This window comes from Hyperoodon ampullatus, assembly GCF_949752795.1.
Source record: "Hyperoodon ampullatus genome assembly, chromosome: 14".
Taxonomy (NCBI): Eukaryota; Metazoa; Chordata; class Mammalia; order Artiodactyla; family Ziphiidae; genus Hyperoodon; species Hyperoodon ampullatus.
This window is the reverse complement of record NC_136927.1, coordinates 65731949-65752070: the sequence shown is the minus strand read 5'-3', so window position 1 is coordinate 65752070 and position 20122 is coordinate 65731949. Positions and strand designations below refer to the sequence as shown.

The 20122-nt window shown below is 44.5% G+C and overlaps 1 protein-coding gene across 1 annotated transcript; it reads right to left on the bottom strand.

Moving 5' to 3' along the window:
• Positions 1-1070: 1070 nt before the first annotated feature.
• AAR2 (AAR2 splicing factor) lies at positions 1071-18421 on the bottom strand. Its single transcript, XM_079719424.1, has 3 exons — positions 17650-18421; positions 13831-14060; positions 1071-1409 (listed from the first exon to the last, which is right to left on the bottom strand). Exons 1-3 carry the CDS (start codon positions 18404-18406, stop codon positions 1242-1244), a joined length of 1155 nt encoding a protein of 384 aa, XP_079575550.1. The 5' UTR covers positions 18407-18421; the 3' UTR covers positions 1071-1241.
• Positions 18422-20122: the final 1701 nt, after the last annotated feature.

Genomic DNA, 20122 nt, shown 5'->3' with positions numbered 1-20122 from the left:
GTGCATCTAAGGACAGTGCCTGGCTGCAGTGGGAACTGGGCAGATGAACTATAAGAGAGACTCACACAAGGGGATTTAGTCTCAACTCCAAGACTTTAATGTATGTTATGCTCTTGGAAAAACAACTTCAAGGAGACAAGTGGAACCGAAAGTCTTAACCAGAGGGGATTCTTATTCAGAAACCTAGTGTGAGCCGCAGCCTTGGGAGAGAGCAGCACAGGGATTCTGATCACAGTACAACAGTTTGAGGTCAGGGTGGCAGGGCCTGTGTGCATGATGTGCGAGCCCTCAGGACTCCCAGGAAACCAGAGCACCATCACTCCTGTGGCTGACAGCCCCACAGCAGGACGGGGGGTGGACCCAGGCTGACCAGGTCACCTCTGGAGCTCTGAATAAAGGCACAGAACTTCAACAGGGCCAAAGAAGCCTGTACAAAGCAAGAACCTTTCTCTTTGTTGTTGAATCTCCGGGTCATCAGAAACACTCGTGGTGGCTCTGGTGAGGAATGGGGCCATACAAAGGGTTGCCAAGGCCCACTTCTGGGTCTGAGGCCTCAGAACGGAGCAGATGGGAGGGGTGTGGCACTAGCAACGCCTCTGAGGTCAGGGGCTGCAATGATCTTGAAAGATTATCCACTGGGACCTCTGGACAGGAGAAAGGGACTTAAAGCAAAAGCTGACCACTCGTCAGTTTCAACCCAACTGTCTTCTGTTATGCCCTCCCCAACCTGGGGCTCCAGGGTGGTCACACGTCCATGTTTTCTGTGATGTATTCCCATCCAACAAGGGGCAGGCAGAAATCTGGCTCATCTCCCTATTACCCTTTGATTAACTTCAAAAAAGTCACCAACTGACATCTCAAGCTCCTGGGCAGTCCAGGGTTTCTAACCATTCTACGGAATAAACAACTGGTTCTCCTGGGCTTTTGGCTCAACTTCTTCTCTTCTGGAAGGAAGCAAGCTGCTGCTGAGGCAGGTCTCTCCCAAGAGCTCATTTGGAATTCAGTTAGGTTATAGCACCGAGGCCAGGCTGACGGGGAACCCACAAATATGCCTTCTAGATGGGGTACAGCCTCTCTGGCACTAAAGGAACTTATTTATTGGTGAAGGAGGGAATTCTGGCTCCATCTTTGTAGAACCTGGCAGGGCTGCTGCCCCAGTAAGTCCCAGTGGGACAGGTGAATGGAGGAGCCAGGACCGCAGCCGTGGGGAAGGGGCCTCCTCTGGCTGAGAGCTTTTTCAGTTAGCCAGTCCCCACACCCTCGGGAAGAGCCACCACCACCGGGGCGCAGTCCTCAGGCTCCGCCTCAAAGTCCCACTGAAACTTCTTGGTTAGGTGAGCTTGGAACTTTTCAGCTTTCTGCCTCAGGGTGGCATCCACGGCAACGCTGCAGGCAGATGAAAAGAAAACCTACAGAGAACAGAGGATAAGTCACTCCTGAGAACACAGAGGGGCTGAGAAAGCTGTGGAAATTTCCTCATGGTGTTCAGCTCTCGGGGGTGGGTGGATCAGCCGCTGCTGGCACAGGCTCAGGACACCTAATGTGCTCCCCCCAAACCAAGAAAGAAGGTCCAAGCCCAGCTGAGAAGCTGGGGCAGGACCTGAATGGAAAATTACTATCTTGGGCAGAGATGCCCCATTGAGAGTAAGGCCAACAGGGCCATCACCCTGGCCCTGCTCTCCAGGGAGACCTACTGGGCACCTGGGCAGTAACTTAGAAAAAGAGGCAGTAGCTACACCAGCCGGTACTAAGAAAGGCATGGGGGTGCTTATAAGCCCTTGGATCCCATAAAATCCCAGGCCCTAACCCAGTGAGGGCGAACTGCTGCTCTAATCTAAATGGGCCCCAGGCTGCCAATCTGAGGTTTCTATTCCCCTTAAAAGCTTTGGGTTTTTTAAATTGTGGTAATATATACATAACACAAAATCTACCATTTTAAACATCAAAAAATTATCATTTAAAAGACTGTACTAAATACACTTAATATTTACCAAGTTAAGAGTACAGTCCAGTGGCATTAAGTATATTTACATTATTACGCAATCATCACCACCAACCATCTCCAGAACTTTTTCATCTTCCCCAACTGAAATGACACCCATTAACTCCCCATTCCCTGCTTCCAGCCCCTGGTAACCACCATTCTACTTTCTTTCTATGAATTTGACTACTCTAGGTACCTCATATAAGTGGAATCAAACAATATTTGTCAATTTGTGCCTGACTTATTTCACTTAACATAATGTCCTCAAGGTTCACTCATGTAGGAAGTGCCAGAATTTCCTTCCTTTTTAAGGCTGAATGATATGCCACTGTATGTAGATACCACATTTCTTTTCCAATCATCTGTCAATGGCCATTTGGGTTGTTTCTACCTTTTGGCTATTATAAATAATGCTGCTATGAACACGGATATAAAAATATCTCTTACAGAGTCATTGCTTTCAATTCTTTGGGGTATATACCCAGAAGTGGAGTTTCTGGATCATAAGGTAATTCTGTTTAATGTTTTGAGGAACCACCATACTGTTTTCCACAGTGGCTGTGTCATTTTACATTACCATCAGCAATGAACGAGGGTTCCAATTTCTCTACAATCTCTTCAGTATCTGTTATTTTGGTTTTGTTTGTTTGTTTGTTTACAATAGCTACCCAAATGGGTATGGTGTCTCATTGTGGTTTTGATTTGCATTTCCCTAAGGATTAGTGATGCCGAATATCTTTTCCTGTATTTATTGGCCATGTGTATATCTTCCTTGGAGAAAAGTCTATTTAAGTCCTTTGCCCTTTTTTTTTTTTTTTGTGGTACGCGGGCCTCTCACTGTTGTGGCCTCTCCCGTTGCAAAGCACAGGCTCCGGACACGCAGACTCAGCGGCCATGGCTCACGGGCCCAGCCGCTCCGCAGCATGTGGGATCTTCCCAGACCGGGGCACAAACCCGCGTCCCCTGCACCGGCAGGCGGACTCTCAACCACTGCGCCACCATGGAAGCCCTTTTTGCCCTTTTTGGATCAGGTTTTTTTGTGTTGTTGAGTCATCGAAGTTCTTTATATATTCTGGATACTAATCCCTTGTTCTGATGTTCTTTTAAATTCAGTTTCATCTAATATAAACATGGGCAGGGGCAAACAGAGTAATTTTCCCTACCTCTGAAACTCCATTCCAGATTGTCCCGGATCTCAACCGCTTCTCTAAGAATGACAGCAAACCCATTACTCCTTCTCACACTATTTTATTGTTCTCAAAGAAGTTTCATAGAGTAGTCCAATGGATCCTCACAAGGCCCTGGGAGGACACACTAGGATGCCTATTTTATGGAAATGGAGGCTGAGGGGAGTTAAATGGCTGGGTCAAAATTACCAGAAAGGAAGGAGCAGTTTTTCCCAGACTACCCGTTGGCTCCCTGCAAGACCACCCCAGACACAGGGGCATGAGGGTGAAAGCAGCAATCTGATCCACATCACCTTCGTGTCACAGCTGGCCCACAGACCACCATGGAAGGAATCTGGGCTCCAGGGGCCTTGACCTGACAAAGGTAACAGGTGTACTCTGCAGCTGCTTCCAGGGACAACCCCCCTCCTAACCGCCGCTCCACTGTCTTTCTGTTAGCAGGAGGAGTGAGGCTCATGGCCAGTGGTCTTTGTTTAGAGACACTTTGTTGGGGTGGTAGCAGGGACTGAAGTGACGGGGAGGGGAGTTCAGAAGCAGAAGGTGGGGGGGTTACAGAATTTGGTTTCATTACTTGGGAATCGACTAAATACAGGAGCAGGAAGCACAGCTACAACAAAATACCAGATCAATAACTAATTAGAGGGGTTGTGTGAGCTCAGTGGTGAGAGGGCAGTGGGGAAGCCGGTGGCCTGTCCATAGGCAGCTAATGGAGCTTGCTCTGGAGCACTGAACGTGAGGCCGGCTAAACCCTGGGGAGGGGCCTCGTATGAGAAGCAGAGAAGCCTTGTTTCAAACAGTATTAGCGATGGAGGCCCTGTGCACCCATGGGTCTGCCCCCAGAGGTCCTGGGGGGGCCTGCTGGCTGAATTAGCAACAGCCTCTTCCTGTTCTCCCTCCTTACACGGTACATTGTACTACTCTCTACACAGCCCTTCCTCTCCTGCCACACTGAGCAGCTGCCCAAACATGCTCCATTGCCTCTTCTGTGCCTCTACTCACACAGGCTTTTCCCTCTGCTTATAACACCCTTCTCCACCCCTGCTTTCTCCTCCTTCACCTACTAATCTCTACTAGTGACCCAAGCTCAGTTCAGATGCCACCTCCTTTGGGATGTCTTCCCAGACCAAAGACGGAACAGGTGTTCTTCTGTGCTCCCCCGGTGCCCAGGGTTACCTGAGACATAGCCTCACTCTCAGTCAGTAACCGTCCATTTACCGTTGAGCTCTCCCAAGAGACAAGGAGCAACTCCAAAGCAGAGACTCCTTTTCCTACCTGCATCCCTCTCCCCTGGCACAGAGTCTGCCATATAAAAAGGACCCATTGGATGTTTAATGAACAAAAGAATGAAGAAGATCATAGGTTCTATGAAAATCTATTTCTGGGTCCCTTTTGCACAGTGCCTGTACCAAATAATTGCTCGATAATTACATGATGGTGCTGGACAGGATAAGGGAGTCGTCCTGGGGAGGACGTGGCTTATTTACCAGGCCCCTGGATGCCACTGGCTCACAAGCCACCTCCTTGTGACAGTTCTCTTATAAAAGCCCAAGCTGAAAGGAACTGCTCCAACCTCCGTTCCCCCAGTACTGTGCCTGAGCATCCCTTATGGCATTTCTCACACTCTGCTTGCATCACAGTGATCTGTGCCCCTTCAGAGTAGGGGTCACTTCCTAATTATCAATGTGACCCACACAGCAGATCGCCCAGGGCCTGGCATAGAGTTGGGGCCCACAGGATGCTCACTGAATGGATATGAATGAGATGTAGGGATGGCCAGCAGTGAGAGACTGGAACAGGCGGGGTGCATACTCGTCATTCATCCTTCCCACCCACCTCTCCAACATCGCCATGGGGGTAACATCAACTAGAGGCAGGTATAACTGAAGCCTTCAGTCTGAAAAATAAGGCTTCTAATTTGAAGAGCGCTATGTCCTTTTTAAAGAACTTGTCAGTCTAATCTTTACTACAAACTGGGAGGTAGGATAGGAAATTACTATTCCCATTGTACAGATAAGGACGGTGATAAGTGCTGAGCAAGTGATAAATGTCAAGCAAGATCCTGTCCCAGTAGGCAAATCGAAATCCTTCTTCCCTACCAAGACTTTCTTTTTGTCTTGACACAGACGTAATACATCCTTGATATTTTCAGCCGTGTCCTATGGGGAACCAAGGGGCTTGGAGACCAGATGCTTCTGGAACTGTCCCTTCTGCAGGCTTCCAGGACCCAGGTCACAGCCTAGGTTGTCTGTTTTAAAAAACCAACTTTATTGAGGCATAATTTATGCACAATTAAATTCATCCATTTTAAGTGTTCAATTTGTTCTGATAAATGTATACACCCATGCAACCACTATATGTAATCAAGATAGGTAACTGTTTATAGCTTTTTCTTTTGGTATCCAGTCTATGAGTTTAAAGGCCCATATACCAACACAATCAGGATACTGAACCGTTCCATCACTCCAAAAATATTCCCTCACAATGACCCTTACGGATCAAATCCTCCCCTTGACCCTAGCCCCTGGCATCCATTGATCTATTTTTGTCCCTATAGTTTACAAACTTGTTATTTAAAAAATTCACAATTCAGAAGAGATGTTTAGACAGTATCTGGTTTCCAAACAACAATTTACTTTGATTCTCTTGTTTTTAGATTAATTGTATGCCTTCTTATATAAATTTAGTAATGATCTGGTTATTTTATTTACTTAAGTGAAACAAGTAAACTTTTAAAAATCACTGAGAAATGAATCATCTTAATATGGGAATATTAATCCTGGATATTTTAAAAATACTTTTGAAATAGGATAATAACATTTCACAAACATCTGCATTTTAGAACTAAAAGCATACCCATTGGGTATTTTTCTTCAAATTAAAAAAAAAAGGTATTAATACTTTTACCATTAAGTCTATATATTGTAAAACTGTACTTTAGTCAGAAATGTGAAAGCTTTCTTTTAAACCCCAGTTAAATAAATTGAGTTCAGTCAGGTCACCTTGAGAAATTCAAAATACCACGGTAGATAGCTGAGTCACTGCTTATCCTATTTTGTGGCTAGACCAAAAAGATGAAATTTCCTAATTTTTTCAATTCCCACATGATTATTCAACTTAGAATGAAACTAGCCAGAGGTAGTACATTTTATTTCCACTTGCAGAAGAAGAAAGTGGTGTTAAAAGCAAGACTATCACTTCACAACAATTACCAAGAAGGCGAAAAGCAGCAGGATCATGTTTTCTGAGGTCAGTTTAAAGAATTTGGGATGTATCATCTGGGGCTCTAATCATATATGGGAGCCCACCACAGTGGGCTTTAGAATCAAAGTTCAGCTTTGCCATCCACTAGCTCTGGCAAACTCGGGCAAATTATGTGACCTCTCTGTTCCTGTCTTCTCATCTGTTAAAATGGGATTATATACTTAACTTCTAGCATTGTTGTGAGGGCTAAATGAAATAATGCACAGTAAGTGTGCAGAAGTAATAGTTGATGGCAGGAGGTGTAGGAGTAGGTAGGTGAAATTTATCAGAGCTGGTGTTATGACAAAAACACAGGCATATGTTGTTTTATTGCACTTCTCAGGTATTGCATTTTTTACAAATTGAAGGTCTGTGGCAACCCTGCATTGAGCAAGTCTATCAGCACCATTTTCCCAACAGCATTTGCTCACTTTGTGTCTGTGTCATATTCTGGTAATTCTCAAAATATTTCAAACCAAAAAGATTACGACTATACCTAGGAATAAACCTACCTAAGGAGACAAAAGACCTGTATGCAGAAAACTATAAGACACTGATGAAAGAAATTAAAGATGATACAAACAGATGGAGAGAAATACCATGTTCTTGGATTGGAAAAATCAACATTGTGAAAATGACAATACTACCCAAAGATTCAATGCAATCCCTATCAAACTACCAATGGCATTTTTCACAGAACTAGAACAAAAAATTTCACAATTTGTATGGAAACACAAAAGACCCCGAATAGCCAAAGCAATCTTGAGAAAGAAAAACAGAGCTGGAGGAACCAGGCTCCCAGACTTCAGAGGATACTACAAAGCTACAGTAATCAAGACAGTATGGTACTGGCACAAAAACAGAAATGCAGATCAATGGAACAGGATAGAAAGCCCAGAGATAAACCCACGCACCTATGGTCACCTTATTATTATTATTTTTTTTTTGTGGTAGGCAGGCCTCTCACCGTGGTGGCCTCTCCCGTTGCGGAGCACAGGCTCCGGACGCGCAGGCCCAGTGGCCATGGCTCACTGGCCTAGCCGCTCCGTGGCATGTGGGATCTTCCCAGACCGGGGCACGAACCCGTGTTCCCTGCATCGGCAGGCAGACTCTCAACCACTGCGCCACCAGGGAAGCCCCTGGTCACCTTATTTTTGATGAAGGAGGCAAGAATATATAATGGAGAAAAGACAGCCTCTTCAATAAGTGGTGCTGGAAAAAACTGGACAGCTACATGTAAAAGAATGAAATTAGAGGGCTTCCCTGGTGGCGCAGTGGTTGAGAGTCTGCCTGCCAATGCAGGGGACACGGGTTCGAGCCCTGGTCCGGGAAGATCCCACATGCTGGGGAGCAACTAAGCCCGTGAGCCACAACTACTGAGCCTGCACGTCTGGAGCCTGTGCTCTGCAACAAGAGAGGCCGTGATAGTGAGAGGCCCACGTACCACGATGAAGAGTGGCCCCCGCTCACCGCAACTAGAGAAAGCCCTCGCACAGAAACAAAGACCCATCACAGCCAAAAATAAATAAATAAATAATAAATAAATAAATAAATAAAAGCCATTTCTAAAAAAAAAAAAAAAAGAATGAAATTAGGACACTCCCTAACACCATACACAAAAATAAACTCCAACTGGATTAAAGACCTAAATGTAAAACCAGACACTATCAAACTCTTAGAGGAAAACATAGGCAGAACACTCTATGACATAAATCACAGCAAAATCCTTTTTGACCCACCTTGTAGAGAAATGGAAATAAAAACAAAAATAAACAAATGGGACCTAATGAAACTTAAAAGCTTTTGCACAGCAAAGGAAACCACAAACAAGACGAAAAGACAACCCTCAGAATGGGAGAAAATATTTGCAAATGAAGCAACTGACAAAGGATTAATCTCCAAAATTTACAAGCAGCTCATGCAGCTCAATATCAAAAAAACAGGGGCTTCCCTGGTGGCGCAGTGGTTGAGAGTCGGCCTGCCGATGCAGGGGACACGGGTTCATGCCCCGGTCCGGGAAGATCCCACATGCCGTGGAGCGGCTGGGCCCGTGAGCCATGGCCGCTGGGCCTGCGCGTCCGGAGCCTGTGCTCCGCAACAGGAGAGGTCCGCGTATCGCAAAAAACAAAACAAAACAAAACAAAAAAAACAAACAACCCAATCCAAAAATGGGCAGAAGACCTAAATAGACATTTCTCCAAAGAAGATATACAGATTGCCAACAAACACATGAAAGGATGCTCAACATCGCTAATCATTAGAGAAATGCAAATCAAAACTACAATGAGGTATCACCTCACACCAGTGATAATGGCCATCATCAAAAAAGCTACAAACGATAAATGCTGGAGAGGGCGTGGAGAAAAGGGAACCCTCTTGCACTGTTGGTGGGAATGTAAATTGATACAGCCACTATGGAGAACAGTATGGAGGTTCCTTAAAAAACTAAATCCCACTACTGGGCATATATCCTGAGAAAACCATAAATCAAAGAGTCATGTACCACAATGTTCATTGCAGCTCTATTTACAATAGCTAGGACATGGAAGCAACCTAAGTGTCCATCCACAGATGAATGGATAAAGAAGATGTGGCACATATATACAATGGAATATTACTCAGCCATAAAAAGAAATAAAATTGAGTTATTTGTAGTGAGGTGGACGGACCTAGAGTCTGTCATACAGAGTGAAGTAAGTCAGAAAGAGAAAAGCAAATACCGTATGCTAACACATATATATGGAATCTAAAAAAAAAGGTTCTGAAGAACCTTGGGGCAGGAAAGGAATAAAGGTGCAGACATAGAGAATGGACTTGAGGACACGGGGAGGGGGAAGGGTAAGCTGGGACGAAGTGAGAGAGTGGCATGGACATATATACACTACCAAATGTAAAATAGATAGCTAGTGGGAAGCAGCCACATAGCACAGGGAGATCAGCTCAGTGCTTTGTGACCACCTAGAGGGGTGGGATAGGGAGGGTGGGAGGGAGATGCAAGAGGGAGGAGATATGGGGATATATGTATATGTATAGCTGATTCACTGTGTTATAAAGCAGAAACTAACACACCATTGTAAGGAAATGATACTCCAATAAAGATGTTAAAAAAAAACCATAATGACACTGAGGGCGCAGATGATGGTTAGCATTTTTTAGCAATAAAGTGCCTCTTCACTAAAGTATTTTCTTTTAAGACATAATGCTACTGCACACTTAATAGACTATGTATAGAGTAAACATGACTTTTATATGCACTGGGAAACCAAAAGATTCATGTGACTCACTTTTGGTGATATTCACTTTATTGTGGTAGCCCAGCACCAAACCCACAATATCTCCAAGGTATGCCGGTACTACAGACATCATTGTCAGAGCTAGTGTTTTCCCTCGAGAGTTAAAGATGGACACTAGTATTTCGAATACTGGCAAGAAATGAAGCTGGAGAGCCTATATGGCCTATTGCGACTAAAAGTATTAAAAAAAAAACAGGTTACATGACTATATGCCTAAATGCTATGCAATCAGTAATAAGAATTCTTATTTTGTACATAATTCACTTTATAACATACTATTAAATTCAGATTATCCTTTCATTGGTTTTAAACAAATTATGATGACTCAAGTTGCTTCAAATAAAAGAAAAAACTATCTATTTTTATAAAACAAATAATTTTTATTCAAGCTAATCCATGGGATTGTAAAAACCAGTGGCACCTATTCAAAGGGGCCTCTAATGGCAGAGGGCATTATGTGGCTGATTTTACACAAGCTAATGTGGCTGTCTTTAAGTGCTCACACACAAACACCAGTCCCTCTCCATGGGTAGCAGCCATTTAAACACTGAAGTAAGAAAGCCGGTTCCACTTACTTGATGACCTGCAGGGAGAGCAGGTGGCTGGCTAAGGAAGGCTTTTATGGGCTGATTCATTCACTCACAAACACCCGGAGTGAGTGCTTGTGTGTAGGGTGACAGGATCTCACTGCCAAGATGGCATCAGTGTAACTTGCCATCAAAAAAGAGAAAAGTTTTGCAATACCCTTTCCGCATTTTGCCCATTGAAATCTGTGTCATCCTTCAAGCTCATGGTCAAATGCCCCCCTTCACAAAAACGCCATTTCTGACCCTCTGTCTCCTCAAATCTCAACCCCAGCCTGAATGAACCAACCAACCCCTCTCTGGTGCTCCTAATGCCCTTTGACCAGACTTCACTGTTTACACCTGTCATAGCAGGGTCATCTGTTCACACTGCCACAGGAATTATGCACTAAAAACACCCAATAGGGGCTTCCCTGGTGGTGCAGTGGTTGAGAGTCCGATGCAGGGGACACGGGTTCGTGCCTTGGTCCGGGAAGATTCCACATGCCGTGGAGCGGCTGGGCCCATGAGCCATGGCCGCTGAGCCTGCGCGTCCGGAGCCTGTGCTCCGCATCGGGAGAGGCCACAACAGTGAGAGGCCCGCGTACCGCAAAAAAACAAACAAACAAAAACAAAACAAAACACCCAATAACACAAAGTGAGATCAGTGCTAGGCCTCAAGTAGGTGTTGAAGATAACCAGATGAACAAAAAATAGGCTTCTGGTAAAAGCCCATGGCTCAGTGGGGAAGTCAGGCAGACAATATATACATTTCAGCAAGCACAGCCTGTGCAATATAATAGTGACAAGTACAAAGTAGGCTAATAGTATGGAAAGGAGGGAGATATCAGGGATGGCACCACAGAGAGGGATGGCACCATAGAGAGGGATGGCACCACAGAGAGGGATGCCTAGAGGGCATCCTGTAGGATGAACAAGTACATAGCAGGCAGAGGGAAAATCAGGTTCAGTTAAGAAGACATGAAACATGGGTATAAAGTTTCAGTCGTGCCAGATGAAAAAGTTCTAGAGATTCTCTCTGCTTATAGTTAACAGTACTGTACTGTACACTTAAAATATTAAGAGGGTAAATCTCATGTTACATATTTTTTACAATTAAAAAAAAAAGAGGAAGGCATGGAACAGCATGGCATGTCTGGCAACTTGCAAGGAGACCAATGCTGCTGGAGTTGATGGTGGAAAATAGGGAAAGGAAGGAAAAGTTGGAGAACAGATTAGGAGCCCGATCAGAATGGGTATTATGACCTAGGTTTGGGCTTTTAACTTTTTAGGCCACGAGGACGACAGAGAAATAGAATCAGAGGTGCATTTTGGTGGCAGTGTGGGAGACAGATGGACTGATGGGGGTAAACATGGAAGTTGATAAACTCTGATGCAGTCTAGATGAGACCAAAAGGCCTGGGTTAGGAAAATGGTACTGCCTTCTAAAACACTTTGGGCTACCTGGAGTTATCTGGTTTATTCATTTGTTTACTTTCCCACCAAAATCTAAACTCCAAGTCAGGGACTCTGTCTGTCTTGCCCAGAGCTACATTCCCCATCCTAGAACAGGGCCTTGTATACAACAGGTGCTCAGCAAACATCTGCTAAATCAATGAAGAGATGCTTCTGCACAAGTCCTTCAACGTTCAGAGTTTTATGTCAACTGCCTGATCACAGGGACTCTTCCAACAGTGTGCTGCTGTTAGAAACGTGCTCTGTACCTCTAAGAAACAGGCTAACTCATATACATGTTCCTCAACACCCTGAGAAGAACGTTGTGTATAAAGAAAGGATGGTTAAAAAACAGGTGTTGATATATTGTTTTTAAGGCACATGTCCTGGATTTTTCTAAATAATGACATCAAATTTTCTTAGTGAAAAGTCCAAAGACAAAATTCTTCTAATCATCAGCTTTGCACACCCTACCTGGACATCGAGCAATCCAGCTGGGCCCTTTCTGCTTTGTAAATCACTGCTGGCAACAAAGCCTCAGCAATGAGAGCTCAGCTGCTGGTCGTGCTGAAAATGGTTGGACAGCCAACGACACACTGTGGCCCTCCTATGTTTGCACAACAGCACTAGCGCATATCACAAGGGCGGCACGTATTCCCGCTGCCAGAGGCCAGTTAGCAGGCTGCTGCCTCCTAATGCTCTGCAACCCATGACCCAGTAACTGGGGCGATTTTCCCTGCAGAGGAAGGCTAAAGGGATTTAATTTCTCTGTGATATCAAGAACCAATAAAAGGGCAGTTTTATAACTCTCATGAAGTGGAATACACCAGGCTCAAACCATCAGCCTGACTGACTCATCCCCATGGTCCACACAAGTCCTTCAACTTCAGAGGTTTATGTCAGCTGCCTGATCACAGGGACTCTTCCAACAGTATGCTGGTTTTAGAAAAGTATTCTGTACCTTTGAGAAACAGGCCCCTGATAGTGTGTCCACTAATGTCAATCAAGACTCTTTTTGGGGGGTGGGGTGGGATCTACACTGTATTCGGTAAGTAGGGGCATAAGCATAGGCCTTAAACCAAGACTCAGGCCTGGGTACAAATCCTGACTCTGCCACCTACCAGCTGTGTGACCGTATATTAATGATTTAATCTTTTTGAGTCTCAGTGTTCTCATTCGTAAAATGGGAATAATCCTCCCTGTCTTACGTGCTCCAGAGAGATTAAATGAGGGGACCCATATAAAGAGATAAGCATGGTGCCTATTAAATGCCAACAGGCATTTAATGACTGTTCATTCCTTCCCTTACCATGGGTGGGAGTGGGAGGTTAGTGAATAGCCACCTTTTAAGGAGCAGGCCTGTGGGGGTCTCACACACAGTGAGGAAAAAAACAGTCATGAAACAGAAAGTATGGAAACTGACAGCCTGCAGCTTCTGCCTCTTCTATACTTGAGAAAGTTACACCATGTGAGTGACAGAGGCTGTCCCAAGAACATAAAGGAAGCTAATCTGTTTGCAAAGGGAGGAAATAGCACAGGATGAAGACTGTAAGTTGTTTGAAGCTTCTTCCCTAATTATCACTCATAATGAAAATTTAATTGCTGAGTTAAAAGCAAATTTCACTTTTTCTGTCAAAGAATCTCTGCAGAAACTGGCACATTTTGTTTGAACAGGAAATCAAAGTTACTTTAATGCCTAAATGAGATCTAAGGAGCTGCAGATGTTTCCCTGGGAATAACTAGCTTCAAAACTCTGTCCTACTGGTTTGCAGCAACTTACAGCTACAGGGAGGCAGAAATAAGAACTGTTTTGTGCCGAGTTGCTCAAGGGGTGGGGCTGACTCAAATTCCAAGTACCCCAGTGCTAGGCACCTTGGGGGGCGAGGCGGGGAGAAGGTGGTACACAGAGAGGGTCTCTGGAATTAAGGAGCTTATAATCAAGTAGGAGAGAGAGAACCAGGGAACAGCCTACTATTAGGAAACTGAAATGAAGACAACTTGGCTCAGGAAAGAACAGCAAAAAACAAAAAGGTAAGCCTCCAAGGGTACTTTCACACACCCTGGCCTTAATTCTGACGCACTTGGGTGTCAGCCAAAAGCCTGCTCACCTGTAAGGTGCTGGTGAGGAAGTTGTCCTGGGAGACGATGTCCACAAAGAAGTCGGCGGGGATCTCACCAAGCTGGTGGTACAGGATGGAGATGAGGTTGACGTAAAGGGTGTGGTGCTTCACCATGGCCTCTTCTGACCGGCACAGAAGGTTCAGGAGCCGCTTCCAGTGCTCGAATGCCTCGTACACGTTCCCCAGCAGGAAGCATACAAAGGCAAACTGGAGTTCACCTGAAAGGTGCAGAGGAGAAATGATCCTGAGGGACAGGAGTACTGGCTGACACTACTGAGCCGTCAGTTCCACGGGGCCTCAGCAATAAGTGGCTTTCTATCCTTGTCACCCTTCCAGAGCCTGGCACAGGGTTTTGCACCTAGCAGCTGCTCAATAAAAGTTTGCTGAACTGCTATAAACTCAAGCCATGAGAAACCAAACTGGTTTTGGATTTCTGAGATATCTGACTGCAAGAGAAGAGGCACACATAGTATTTGCCTAGCATTTAACAAGTTTACAAAATGTGTCCATGGATATTATGCCAAGTAGATCCCCAAACTGGCTGCCCATCTGAAATACTAAGAGAACTTGTTAAAAATAAAGCTGCCCAGGCCTCACCACCAGAGATCCTGGTTGAGGACAGATGATGGGGCCTCAGTATCTGTAGCTCTAACAAGCTTCCCGGGTGATTCTGATGCACACGGTCTGCTTCAGGGTCAGGGAAATGCTGCATTACACCACATAATCCTCAGCCCAACTCCGCAAGGTGATCAGGGAAGGTGGTATTTGCCTCATTTCATAGATGAGGTCAAGCAAATTGCCCAAGGTCACACATCTAATGCTTAGCAACTGAACAATGGAAAGATAGAACAGATTTCTTTTTAAAATTTATTTATTTTGGGCTGCGTTGGGTCTTCGTTGCTGTGCGTGGGCTTCTCATTGCGGTGGCTTCTCCCGTTGCAGAGCACCAGCTCTAGGCGCATGGGCTTCAGTAGTTGTGGCTTCAGTAGTTGTGGCTTCAGTAGTTGTGGCTCGCGGGCTTAGTTGCTCCGCGGCATGTGGGATCTTCCCGGACCAGGGCTCGAACCCATGTCCCCTGCATTGGCAGGCAGATTCTTAACCACTATGCCACCAGGGAAGCCCTAAAACAGATTTCTATTGGGTGGGAACAGTCCTAGAGCCTCCCTGGACAGGAAAATTCATGAGTACTTGTTCCAGGGTTAGCCTGCCAGCCAAATTATTATTCTTTGTTTAATCACAGGGCTCTGTGATTTGATCTCTATGAGCAGCCTGTGGTTAAGAGCATGGGCTCTGGAGCCAAAATGCATAGGTTCAAATCTGAGCTCCACCACTTCGCAGCTGTGTGACTCTGGGCACGTTACTTAATCTGTTTATGCTTCAATTTCCTTATTTGAGGGTTGTAGTGAAGATTAAATGAATCAATATAGTACATATAAAGCATTTAGCATAATGCCTGGCACAAAGTATCACTCAAGAAATCTTAGTTATCATTCCCACATTCCCACCAGATCCCTGTCTCACACAGAGACCTGGTAATCCAGAAGCCGTTGTCCTTGGGCAAGCAGCTGGGTCTCTAGTTGCCAAGATAAACTGTTGCTGATCAGAGACGCTCTCTCTGGCTTCAAATTTAAGGAGGGCTTCTGTGGTATATCTACGTGTGGGCCATAAAAAGAACAGATGTACTCAACACTGAATACCTCTCTAAACGCATGGTGTCTGATCTGTCACCTCTGGAGACCTGGAAAAACTAGTTCTCTGTTCCTAGGCTTGTGGAACCAAGTTTGATTCGTGTGGATAGCTACCTGTTCTAGATATTTTGAATATTTGATCAATATTTTCAAAATATAGTTAAACTTTCTATAGGTTAGAGAATTTAACCTTTTCTAGAGGTTAATGATTTGCTTCTTCAGTTGGCTTTACCTGGTTAGTTTGTGAAAATACGAGCTTATTCTCTGAATTTAGGGCATTTGTTTAAATTCATACATTTCTGGCTCAGTCTAAAATTAAATTATGAGATCAGAAATAATTTCAAAGGGCTGTCATGAAGATACAGTAATCCCTGAAACAGACCTTTTCACAAGATTACTTTGAAGAACTGAAATGTTTAAGAGGTAGAAAACAGGATTTCTGTTCATTTTTTTTCTGTTTATTTTAAGCCAGAATGTCAAGTGTTACTTATTAAATGAAAATAGATACACCCCATAAAATGTCCCTTTTTATCAGCTAAGCCTATTATGTAAAAGGCCCTATATTCAAAATTCTCACTGATCTTCCAATAGAAAAATATGTAAATATTGGACAACTTATACAAGAAAAAATATTAACAACTATTAAAGATGTGACAAATGTTTGCTGTCATTAGTAATAGAAGAAATATAAATTGAAACAAGATATCATTTTTCAACTATCCAGTTGGAAGCGACCTTTGCTAAACTGCCATATCAAATGCCATGTCAAAGGTGATGGGCAACAGCCTCACCAGCTGGCAAGGATGCATGACCTTCTCCTGGCAACATGCACACTCTGATCCAACAGTTTCACCCCGAAATGTATGCAGAAGGGCACACAAGGATATTCATTAGACAACATTTATAATAGGGAAAATAGGAACATCTTAAAGATCCATCAACAGGGGTTGGTTCAATTACTATGGAACATAAGTAGCCATTAAAGAGAAGTGACCATTTCAGTGACATGGAAAAATGTTTATATTAAAGCAAATTACAGAATAATTTACTGTAGTCTTGTTTTTGTAAAAATATCATATATACAAAAACACATATAATTGAATAAAAAAAGACTAAAAGGAAACACAAAAATATATTAAACTGAGAAATACATATAAATATATATCTAAAAGATGGAAAATAAGTACAACAAAGTGTAAAAAAATGGTTATTTCTAGGTGGTGGGATTTGGAATTTTATTTTTGTTTTTCTTCTAGGATGAATATATGTTATTTTTTTGTAATAAGGGGGGGAAACAACAATAAAAACTATGACAATTAAAAGAAAATCACTGGGACTTCCCTGGTGGTCCAGTGGTTAAGAATCCGCCTTCCAATGCAGGGCACGTGGGTTCGATCCCTGGTTGGGGAACTAAGATCCCACATGCCATGGGGCAACTGAGCCCATGCGCCACAACTACTAAGCCCACGTGCTCTGGAGCCTGCGTGCCACAGCTAGAGAGAAGCCCACACACCACAATGAAAGATCCCACGTGCCACAACTAAGACCCGATGCAGCCAAAACTTTTTAAAAATAAAATTTTTAAAAATTAAAGAAAAAGAGTTGGACCTTTAAAAAAAAAAGAAAAAGAAAATCACTGTTCTGGATGAAGCCTTGAGAGAGTCAGGAGCAAACTAAGGGGGGAGGTGAGAGGCCCCCAGGAACACGGCTGGGCCTGGGAACCAGGAGCCCTGGGCTTTGGTCTCACTTCGACTACACCACTTAGCAGCCAAACCCTTTCCCTCTATGGACCTCAATCTGTAAGATGTGGTGGCAGGGAGGCTGGGCCACACCATCAGTACCCAAACACAGGACTGTCTGCATCAGGTTCACCTACAGTGCCTGTCTGTCAGGTAGACAGAGAGATAAATTGCTGGGGCCCCAATCCAGATCTCTTGAATCAGCCTCCAGGGGTAAGACCCGGGGATCTGTATCTTTAACAAGCATTCTGGGCAAGACCGCCTCCTAGCCAGGTTTAGGAACCACTGGACTAGATAACCCAAGATGTACTCCTTGTTCTCAAGCCCTCCGACTATATACACCTCCCCTGGCCCACTCTCAAAGCGTTGTTCCTCCTCACCTAGCACGTCCTGGGGACTTTGGGGGAACTGCTTGCTGAGCACGGTCTCCAGAGCATAGCTCAGATCCATGCTGTGCCTGGTTATCTCGGCCGGCGTGGCACCTGCCGGGAACATCTGTGTGGGCAGCTCGGAGAAGCGGATCTCTGTGCCGGCTCTGGGCTTCATCTCGGGCAGCCGGGCCAGGCCTTCCTGGTAGCTTTTGCACTCAGTGCCGCAGAGGGGTAGATTCTGCCCCACCCGGTCCTTGGTGTACTTCATGGAGAGCACAGGCAGCACCTCTGAGAAGGCACAGATCTGCCGACTCTCGGGCTGGAGCTTTTCCACTGTGGCCTCGCTGATGAAGTTGGTTAGTGAGATCCACTTCTTGAGTGTGGCATATGGGTAAGGTCCCAGGAACTGGTCCAGCTCCTGGAGGTTGGCCCTCATGGCCTCCACCACAGCCTCTGGGGCTGGGGACAGGTCTACCTCTTCCTGGACTGCATCCCAGCGCAGGACCTTCAGCCCCCGCTGCTGTAGGCTAAGGAAGAAGCCCATACGGGGGCCCACCTCCCTGGGATTGGCCTTGTCCACAGAGCTGTAGTGGAGGAAGTGGATGCCTGGAGGGATCATCTTCACACCCCGGAACTTGGGCCCCACCTCCCAGGAGTTGTAGTCAATGCCAAACTCTGTCCCCTTGGGCATATTCAGGATGACCACAGTGGCCCCTTCAAAGAAGAGGTGCTTGGCAAGCTCAGGATCCATCTGCATGGCAGCCATGGGACCAGTGGTGAGTGACCAAAAAGAAAACTTTTCTAGTTTTCCAGAACAGCTGAAAAAGAAATATATCAGAGTTAATCAGAACCTGGCGAAGGAAGCTTCATTTGCTGAGCATTCTCTATGTGCTAGATATTGAACTAGACCCCTGACATAATTATCTCCCTTAATTGTCACCACAACCCCACACTGTTTTACAGATGAAGAAAATAAGACTCAAAGAGAAGAGGGGCTTTGTGTTTTGGTTCAATGAGCAAGAACACTCACTTCACAGCTGGAAAGACATCAGTTAAAGAAAAGTGACATGTTCAAGGTCACAGAGGACCCAATTAGAACCTGGGTACCCTGCCCTCCAGGCCAGTGTTCTTTCCACTGTTCACTCAGGATCTACTCTCAGATCTCCTTCTCACAACAGAGGATGAAAGCAGAGAATGCTTGGCTGGTCCATTCTAAACTATAACTCTGCCTAAACTGTCTTAAACTATAACTCTTTCTAAAACCTATTGCTGGAGAGTCCCCAGAAGAGTTGAGAAGCACCCACTCAGTTTCCTATAAGCCTCAGGGAAGGCCCAGAAATGGACCAAAGGTGGAAAGTGGGTGCTCAGCATCTAAAATTCACAAAAGGTTTGGGCAGTGAAGAGCTTTTCAACCATAACCACACCCATTGAACCGACTTCCCAAAGGGTTCACAGTCAGTAGCAGCTCTAGACTGCTCACCCAGAAGGGATCCAGGAGGCACAGCTGGCCTTCGATCCAAAGAGAAAGACCATAGAACATTTATTTTGTCTACCTCTGAACTACCCATGAGGACACACTGATAAAACGTCTGTAAGCAGACACACACTGCCTCTGTATTTGTAAGAACGATTCCAACATGAACTAATTTAAACAGGACAATTATCTAACCCTCTAGTCCCAAGACAGCTACCTATTCAATTCAACAAATAACCCTGGAATGCCTGCACTGTGCCAGGATCTTTGCCAGGCACTAACAGAAACATTCACAGAGTAAGACAGTTACTGCCCTCTAGGCACTTCCAATCTAGCCAGACATACAAACAAGGCCCCAAAACTTCACAAACAGAAGGACCAGCTGCCTGTTCAATCCTTTTTACTCATTTTATTTAAACAAACAAAACAAAATAAAACCATGAGGAAAGGAAGAGCAACCCTTTTCCAAAAATGTTAAGGACATATTTTATTGTCTTAACCCAATACCCACCACAAATGACTCTCACTCTAAATCAGCATTATTTTTCCAAACTGCAAGTCACAACCTGTTAATGGGTCAAGAGATCATTTTAGGGAATCTCAACCAGCATTAATTTTTTTAAATAAAAGGATAGAATTTTAAAAAATCAGAGTACAGCATAAATATTAAAGCTAAGTACTGTTTTCTGAAGCTTTGTGTGTTTGAATGGACTCTTGGTCACAACATAAAATGTATTTGTTACTGTAGCTCACAATCAAAGAAGTCTGAAGGCCACTGCTCTGAATAATTTATATCATTTTCCTATTCCTAATCTTGAATTCAGAAGGTACTTAATAAATATTTGCTAGATGAACAGCTATCGCGTTTAGAATAACTGCTCATCAACTAGCCATCTTCCCTGGTGGCATCTGTATGCCCCTCCTTGATAATGCCATTCCTTTCCTTCTATTTCCACCAGACTGTAATTCTCCTCACTATATCTTCAGCAGCTGGCACATGGCCTGGCA

Coding starts and splice junctions, on each gene's coding strand:
- AAR2 (XM_079719424.1), bottom strand. CDS start 18,406: ATGGCTGCCATGCAGATGGATCCTGAGCTTGCCAAGCACCTCTTCTTT. Junction 14,061..17,649: donor AAGTCCCCAGGACGTGCTAG/GTGAGGAGGAAC, acceptor TGCACCTTTCAG/GTGAACTCCAGTTTGCCTTT. Junction 1,410..13,830: donor TCCTCACCAGCACCTTACAG/GTGAGCAGGCTT, acceptor TGTTCTCTGTAG/GTTTTCTTTTCATCTGCCTG.